At 44.9% G+C, this 8,955-nt stretch overlaps 2 protein-coding genes across 2 annotated transcripts; one reads left to right on the top strand and one right to left on the bottom strand.

Moving 5' to 3' along the window:
* Positions 1-3,116: 3,116 nt before the first annotated feature.
* KD926_005323 (uncharacterized protein) lies at positions 3,117-3,580 on the bottom strand (the record flags this gene model as incomplete). The annotated part of the gene is made up of 2 exons (XM_053095518.1): positions 3,117-3,232; positions 3,292-3,580. The coding sequence occupies 2 exons, from the start codon at positions 3,578-3,580 to the stop codon at positions 3,117-3,119; spliced, it is 405 nt and encodes a 134-aa protein (XP_052949822.1).
* A 4,266-nt stretch (positions 3,581-7,846) lies between these two features.
* Positions 7,847-8,483, top strand: KD926_005322 (uncharacterized protein; the record flags this gene model as incomplete). Its single annotated transcript, XM_053095517.1, has 2 exons — positions 7,847-8,156; positions 8,230-8,483. The coding sequence occupies 2 exons, from the start codon at positions 7,847-7,849 to the stop codon at positions 8,481-8,483; spliced, it is 564 nt and encodes a 187-aa protein (XP_052949821.1).
* Positions 8,484-8,955: the final 472 nt, after the last annotated feature.

The raw sequence follows: 8,955 nt of genomic DNA, 5'->3' as shown, positions 1-8,955 counted from the left end.
TCTGTGGCTTACTACAAGGCTCGCCAATTTCTCCTATCCTGTTTATGCTCTATCTGGCCCCTCTATTCTGGATGGGCAGTCTAAAGGCTAGATTCGGCTACGCAGATGATGGAGCTTTCCTAGCAACATCCTTGTCCCTAGAGGCGAATGCTCAGAACCTATCAGATTCCCTGCAGGAAACCCTGGACTGAGGTCTTGCACAAGGAATTACCTTTGCACCAAATAAATATGAGCTGATACACTTCTCACGATACAGAGCTGATCAAGACCCTAGCCGCATACCATCAGTGGTAGCGGGGCCTGTTACAATCTCAGAGAATATAATACGCCCGTACCTACGCTGGCTAGGAATCCTCTTCGACAAGAAGCTCAGCTTTAAATATCATGTTAAAGAAATGGCTCCCATAGCTATAATCGTTAGCCGTGAGGAACCCTGGCCGACCATTACCGCTACGGTCCGTCTCCGCTGTCTTAACCCCTACTACCCTCTCCGCAGGAGAGCAGAAAAAGCAACCCGAACTGGCCTCCAAATTGGCCACTTTAAACGCCGCGTACTAGCTCTCCCTGAGTCAGAACAACTGAACCCACTACAAAATGCTCCTTGGATCCCACAAGAGACACGCGAAACAGTCTAACGGCAAATCAGGATTCCTACAGGCATATCCAAGAAATAGATAGCTAATAGATTTCAAAGATTCTACGCCTCTCTCCTACAGACTGATATAAAAGTCTTTACAAATGGCTCGAAACTAGAAAACGGAATGGCAGGTAGCAGTTATACTCTATATCAATTTGGAACGCTGTTCCAGCAGTTCTCTTTCTCCCTGAGACCGAATAAAGAGGTCTTTGATGCCGAAGCTGAAGTAGCACTAACTGAGATTAAAATAGCTCTTAAATTAGGTACTACTCGTTTTGCTATCAACCTCTGGGTCTGTCTAGATAACCTGGAGGTAGCTACACGCCTCTTTTTACCTTTTACGGGTTCGTCCCAAGGAGTCTTCGTATCCTTCTAAACCCTAGCCCAGACCTGGCTGACGCGAGAGAGATTCTCATATACTAATGGTAGCTCTTTACGGGTCTGCTGGGTTCCCGGTTACACATAGATTCCTGAGAATGAGACAGCTGATCAAGCTGTAAAGAAGGGTACTACTATAGATTCTTTTTCTTTAAGCAAACACTCGTATGCCTCGTTAAGGCAGCAGACTAAAGCAGGTACTATAACTGCTTTATAAAGATACTGACAGTTTACGGCCCCTCAATCCTATCAAGATCTTTGGATTACTAACTTCTCTAGATGCCCTGCAGAGCTAAAGCTCTCAAGGCCGCTTCTAGCACGGATCTTAGCTGCTCGTACGGGCTACGGAGACTTTGCAGCCTATCACGAACAGTTCAATCATAAAGATATCTATCTTTTCTGCTGCTGTAATACAAGAAAGACTACATTACATTTCCTTTTCTGCTGCATAGCAAAGAGGTACCGACCTCGACCTCCAGGGTTCTCTTCCGACATAATCCCATACCTGCTTGGCACCCCAAAAGGTGCAACCGAGCTGGCTGCATGGCTTTCAGAAACCCGTTTCTTTGAAGATATATGCACTCGGCATCCACTACCTCAGCTAGACTGAGAACCCAAAAAAAAAAAAAAAAAAGGATGGAGGTGGTAGGATAGGTCATGGAAATTAAGAGGACCTCTGTAGCTGGCATTAACTTTTGCCTGATCCACAGGCTCTGCTTCTTGACTGCAGCAGCTATGTAAAGCGCTAAAGTCCCTTATCTGTACTTAGAACTAGAACTAGTTAGTGACGCCCAGGGCTTATCCCCTGGCGGCCTTTGCCCCAGCAGGGGACGGCGGGACACGTGCCTAGGCGGTGAACCGCGGCCGTAAAATACAACTAACTAACCAAAAATCGGCCGCGATACGTATACGATAGTGGATCATCGTACAATCCGTCCGATGCTGCCGCAGCCTACTCCTCTCTTCATCTCGGGCCCCACTGCCAAGCCGCTAGTTCGAAAACTGTAGCCTTCAATTCTCGGAGGCTCGATACTCTCCGGTGGACATCCACCGGAACGTATCTGCCAGGTATATCCTTCGGATTCACTTAGTATCCGGAACCCCGGAGCCCCGCTCGCCGTATTCGTCATTTATGGTGGCGTATGACAAAGCTGGTGACCTTTTGAGATTAAATAGGCTGTTATAAAAGTGAATTTGGAGTCAAGCCTCTACTGACCGCTATTTAAATATCCACTGTCTAGTGGTTTAATCCCAACAAACAACTTAGTTATATGTCTCTGCCAAAGTTTTAGGGGTCCGGTAGATAGTGGCGGACTGGTCAAGTAGTGAGACGTGCGTGGGGAAAATTCAAAACCTACCGGTGAAATTTTGGCTAGATTTAAGTGCGGCTAAGCCCATGTTCTCCACACCCTATGGTCCTATGTGCTAAGACAATAGATTTGCGCGTTGGCTAGGAGAATAAACATGAATTTCGTTGTGTGTATATGCAAAGGTATGTTGGAGCCTGCTGGTATGGCTTGCGGCGCTAGACTGCACGTAGTTAGTCAGTCAGCTGACCCATACTGGGCCGCTGCATTTCTAGAACCTCTGCAGTTGTAGTATTAGAGATAACCAAGCGTTTCCATCCGATTTTCGAGCCTTATCAGAGCCATCGCTCATCAAGGTACTTATTAAAGCTCGTCTTACAGGCTCCTTTCTAAATATATCCAATAGTGGAGCGTGTTGAGGAATCAGCCCTGTTTAGCGCCGAGAACTCTTGAGAAATACTGCTATGACACGTACTTCAAAGCGTAGGCATAAATACGCCCAGTCATAAAAATCCATTTACTAATATTGCGCAATCCATAGCCCTGGAGCTCATCTAGGATATAATCTACCATAGTGTCTCCTAACAACATAAATAATCCCCAATGCTATGATGATATATGCAAGACCCTTTACGTGTACCCCCATCTGCAAATGATCCGCTATATAATTCAACGCCTGCCCGTCTAACCCATGCCAGGACCGTCCAGCAGCATGCTGTATCACTGCACCGCTATACCCTTCGTTTAGAAGCCCGATGGCGTCCCGTAGTGTGCCGTATATCCAGGAGTATTTTTTAAACGCCGATGTCAACATTATCGGCCCCGTAGTCCAAAAGACCTGCAGGTATGGCAGAACTATCCATCGTGATGGCAGTCCACACGCCCGCCGCTTTACCTCGTAAAGCACCCACTGGAGGAGTGGAGATCCCTGCTCAGCCATAAAGAAGTGGTTGCTCAGGCCGAGGGTACCTGAGGTTGTAGAAAATACTGCTTGCAAACCGAGATGTTGGAGGCATTGTATGTGCTCGGCTGACCTAGGGTACACGTCTAGATCTGCATAAATGCCGCCTTCGGCGTGGACAACAAGCAGTCTGGCGATGTCGGCACGTTGAATATTATGAGGATATCCCATGTATGTCTGCAGTAGCCATGCGTATTTGGATTTGATGAGTTTGAGGACGTCATCGTCAGTCCAGAGCTTGATAGTATAATTTTGAGGCTCAAGCACGGTCTTCCATAACTCGTGTGATGGTTTCATTTTCGTAGAATACTCTTGGATGTTGGTTGATTTCCATATTTGGTGAACAGTGTTAGGTATTCCAGAGTCGAGGATATCGGTAAAATTATCGAGACGTTCGAAGGTATCAGCAGTACATCCGTCGATTATCTTTATAGATTCGGACAACCGCTCGGCGAGGGCAAAATCGTCAGAAAAGCTGAAATGATGGATAACAAAGACTGTAAGAGAGAGAGCTACTAGAACGATAAGCTTTCTCATTCTCTTTCCTGAAAAGACTACCATCGTAGTTTATCTAGAGATAAGATGCCGTAAGTTTGACGATAATGGGATATTGATCGGTAACGGATTGTCTTCGAACGATTGTTGAAGGATAGGGGCTGAGGACCGACTCAGACGCTTGAGTGGCACATCTTATTCAAAGGTAAGTCCCCGAAATCGGTCAAGTCCCGTATATAACAGTGTTGATTCTATCAGCAGGTTCCACAAAAGAGCACGTTTCATTTCGGGTTAAAATTTGTTTTTAACATATCTTTGTTTTACCTATTTGTCTCCAGTCGTAGAAAAGTATATCTGTATCGTAATGGCTTTTGATAGTGCTGTCATAGTAATTCTAGAATAATAAGTAGCTGCCTAGCTTAAATTTTCCCGAACTTTCTCCAGCCTACGAGGCCCATTTGTTTGGATGTATGTAGATCAGAATGCTAGTTCGTCCGTTTGAAACACCTGGATGGGTTAAGTTTAAGGCATAGCGAATGGTATCAAATCATACGTAATTAGTCGAGATCTTGCCGGCTATTTATAAAAAGAAATAATGCAGAAATTCTTAGTATATATCGTAATGAGCCAAGCGGGCATGCTCATACTTAAGAATACTGCCTAGGGCTTCTCAATCCTTCTTTACGTTTTTATCTTGGAAAAGCATCGTAAAGATGAGTAACTCAGTCAACGTACATTCTATTGATACAGTTGCTGACTTGGTAGTTTATTACATCCGTTACTTAGAGCATGATATAACTCTCCCTTTACTGTCTTTTTTTTACCTGCTTTGCACGGGTTCTCTATTATCGGAATTTATAGCTCAGAGGTAGATTATCTAAATTACCGATCATTTTGTAATTAATTAGGGGCTATACAGCAATTCAGACCTCTTTTGTGATTCCGTTGGTTGAGCCATATGTCCATTCCGCCGTAGGCTCTGATATCTATTTTTTGATGTTATTTATCATATGCTCTACCGTTGCAACAAATCGACTTATCCCCCTTTTTAATGCTTGGTACGTGTCTACCATTTCTACCACCTCTACTTTATACGGTACCTGAAGTTCGACAAAAAGCATCTTCAGCAGAATCGATTTTAAGCCTTGCCGCTTGAACTCGCAATTCAAATCCTTGGAACCGTAATGGGGTATATATTTGTCAGTTTAGTGACTCCCAACGGCCTCGTGTGAGCTAAAATGAATCATCTTTGGTCTACGATTGGCTTTGAAATTATAAAAGCCTCTTTTGTCATCCTTATGGAGGGCCGCGACTCAAATTATCTCACTTACAAAACTGTCCCGAAGGACGTCAACTGGATATTCGCGAGCCTAGAGTTTCACTCACTCCATCATGTCTACCTGGATCGTTATGTCGGTTCTTTTGTTAAGGTCTTCGACTAGATTTAGGGTACTGCCTACTCCTTCATAAGCGGTTACGCTTTGTGGTCACCGGAGGAAGTGGAGCATTTGGACACGCAATTATAACACAGCTTTAGCGTGAAGAAGGTGTACGCTGCATTCGCAAGTTAAAATTTGGTATCGATTGGGATCATCATAACTTTGGAAAACCGCCTCCAGTGCTTTCCGATTCTGACGTTCTAATCCTGGCCCATGGCTCCAAAGGCCAGGATGCAGTTGAATCAAATTGCGATTCAGCTAACTATCCGACTTATCAGATTATTTAAGCAGTACAGAATAACGCATTTCCTGACTGAGTGAGTACCCCGACCGAAATCGACCACACATTCAATAATTAAAGCTATTTAAAAACAACAAAACAACGCAATTTTTATTGAAGCTATTCAAACTGCGCGTTTAGGACAGTTAGTTCTAATATAACCCTGAGTATGACAATAAGAACATGTGGGTGGGGCGCGTTTTGGGACCCCTGAAGTTGAAGTTCTAGCCTGCATATATTCATGATTCAATGCTTCTTCTTGATAATCTCGCTGCTGAATTAGATCTCTCGTCTTGTCTATAGAAGCGGTTTCAAAAGGAGACATTTGACGCTTCGTTCGATTCCGTTTTGTACGTCTATTTGCACTTTCCGCGCGTAAATCGGCGTTTTCTTGCGCGAGAAGGGCCGCAGTATACATTATAGTTTGACAGCCCTTTATAAAGCGATTGAATAGACATTTTGAAGGTGTAGGAGGACTACGAGACCCCTGCTTAAGCATATGCGAAAAGTTGAATATGCGTACAAGGCTGTTGAGAGAAAGGGAAACTGGGTTACGATATGGGATAGCCATATTGGTTATCTGTTACGAGCGGATTGTATCCAAGTCCCAAGATGCCGAGTCGCGGACCTGACTGGTACGCGGCGTGTCTGACTTCACAGTTGGAAAGGAGAGAGTCTACCTGTCGGTTGACTTGGTCATTGCCCTAAGCAGATATCCTATCGATTCAACTGAATATAGGTATATGCTCGGTGGGTAAAAGTGAAGTGTCATTTCCAAACTGCAATCTGCCTAGCTATTTATAGTTCCACTTGTTTACACCTATGCATTCCTGATCCCTTGGTATGCCATTTGGAATGGTAGGCCAAGTCTAGGCCAAGCAAGGTGCTGTGCGGTATTTGGATTAGGGCAGGATACTCCACCTATCTGGCCTGGTTGACAATATTGTTCCAACACTACCATTATGACCTGTTAATTGTTAACTCTTTATCTCCCGGTTCCTTCTCTAACAGGGCGTTATTTAATTATGTGTAACTGTTTGCTACAGGATCTGATGGCTACTCTATTTGTAGTCCGGTATGGGATAAGTTGAGCTAAAACTAAGACAAAAAAGTTGAAGTCGGCCCAATTTGGGCGCCGAAGCTTCTCCGACAATCCTGTTTGCGTACTTCTATTGCCAGGTATCTAGCTTCAGTCGGACCTCAGAGGAAGGTTCTAGTCCCCTATAGAAAGTGAGTATACCGGTTAAAAAACGATGCACCTTGTAGATCTGCTCGTCCTATATTTCGGGGACGAGGTTCGATTAGGAAGGTAAGGTAGGTATTATCGTCTGTCTTTCACGACCTGCAGGCTGCAGGTTTCAGCAGGTCTCACTCGGGGAAATGAAGGGAACGTAGATATTTTGGCGTATACTGTGGCGAGAGGTGATATCAAGATGCCAACAACATGTCAGGTCATAGTAAACTATTGATAATGATCTTTCGGAGGACTTACTCGATTTATCGAACATGTGTACGTTAAGAGGGCGTTATAATATACTCTCAGCTCAATTCTCCGGAGACTATAATCGATCCTAAGACCTAGGCCAAGTATCGAGTCTGGAGTTAAGTGGTAACGGTGCTACTGGCCGAAGCTCTAAGCCACACTCCACCGGGGCTAGCCATGTAGTCACAAGGATTGGGTAAATCATACGACGGAATGATAGGAAGAATCTCGGAAGAGACAGCTTATTATTGATAAGACTATTTAGAGCTTGAGATAACTAAGGTATACAGATATCAATTATAAGAGCCGAGTAGTAAGACTGAGGAGTAAGTTATGCCTAATTCTATTGTTACTGGGTTTCTAGTTCTCCCACCGGAAGCCAACCGGATGTGGGCTAGAAAGGAGAAGAAAACAGGAAACCAGAAAGACGAAGGGCCGAAGCCCAAAAGGAGGTAGTGGTTAAGATAATATCTTGATTTTATCCGAAACATGTCATTTAGGGTTGCGCTCTGGACGGCTCCACGGCTGCGAGTCTGGGCTAATCGGGGCGGACGAGGCCTAAGAATGGCGCAGGCCCTAATTTCAGGTATAACAGTATCTCTCGTGGCCCGCTAGACGGACTAATAGCCACTTAGCTAGGTATATTCCGGACAGGCGTACGTGCACTAGACACTCGGTACTCAGTATTTCCCCTCCTGGTCGAGAGGCAACCGGAATAATATTGCTGTCCTTCTGTCGGCTACGAAAACAGGCTAATTCCCTCCTTTATCCTGTCTATTATCACTTATCTTTTTCTTCGATCTATTTAAACTTCTAACTCTTCTTCCCAACCAACTAACTACTTAACCTTACCCTATCCAGTTATTATGCACTTCTCTCGCTTTTTCGTTGTTTCAGCGGCCGCTGCTACCGGTACTGCTATGCCCACTTCCGAGTCCTCCGGGACCAACACCTTTGATATCATTGCTATCCACTCCAGCAGCGGCGTCCAGAACGCCGCCTTCAACGCGGTAAATGCGGCTAAGAACAGCCTGTTCGCCGGTCTGTCCGACCAGGGTGCCAGCTGTGCCCGTCCTAAGGAGCAGTCCGCCACCTTCTATATCCAGGACGGCGCTCTCTACCTCTACGACATTTCCGCTACTTCCCAGGAGATCTATGTCGACCGTTCCGACATGGGTACGTATTCCTTGGCATCCCAGTATCTTTTTGGGATCAATCGATCGACAGAGAAACTAATTCAAATCATTAGGCCAGGGCAAGATCGGCTATACCACCGGTGCTCAGCCCACTCCCCGCAACGTTGAGCGTGAGGGCTGGGCCATCAAGGATAGCCACCTCGAGTTCGACGGCAGCAGCCTGATTGCCTGCCCCAACAGTATCGACGGTACCTGGAGCATCTGGGCTTCCGCCGGCGTCCAGAATCCCGGTGGCAACAAGGACTGTGTTGGCGTCGCCGCTCGTGTCATCTACAGCGGATTATATAAAGAAAACGGAAGAAAGTAAAAATTCATATTTTGATCCTGTTTGCTGCCTTTATTACTGCCTTATTAAAATTTTAAACTAGCGGTCTGCATCTCAGCTTTCATCTTATCGTACAAGATTCAATTATATCTGCTGTTCGTCCATTAATTAATCTCGAGCCGCACAAGGCTGAGATTATCAATCTTTATCAAAATAATCATGTTCTTACTTTAATTACAGAGACTCTAGCTAATTTATTACAATATCATAGTAACTGCTCGTACGATTGAAGTACGTTTTCGCAGATAAGGAGTCTAAAAGTCTAATTATACAGCTTTAACTAATTAATTTTACACGTTCAAATACTATATATAACGATGATACAGTTAGCCGGCGGCCGTAAACGGCTACCTTCGACGCCATTTTACGAGTCGTTCTAACTGTCGGTTGACTTGGTCATTGCCCTAAGCAGATATCCTATCGATTCAACTGAATATAGGTATATGCTCGGTGG

This window comes from Aspergillus affinis (assembly GCF_023601865.1).
Source record: "Aspergillus affinis strain CMG 70 chromosome Unknown NODE_261_length_14910_cov_107_572642, whole genome shotgun sequence".
NCBI classification, from domain to species: domain Eukaryota; kingdom Fungi; phylum Ascomycota; class Eurotiomycetes; order Eurotiales; family Aspergillaceae; genus Aspergillus; species Aspergillus affinis.
The sequence above is the reverse complement of the archived record's forward strand: the minus strand, read 5'-3'. Positions and strand labels throughout refer to the sequence as shown.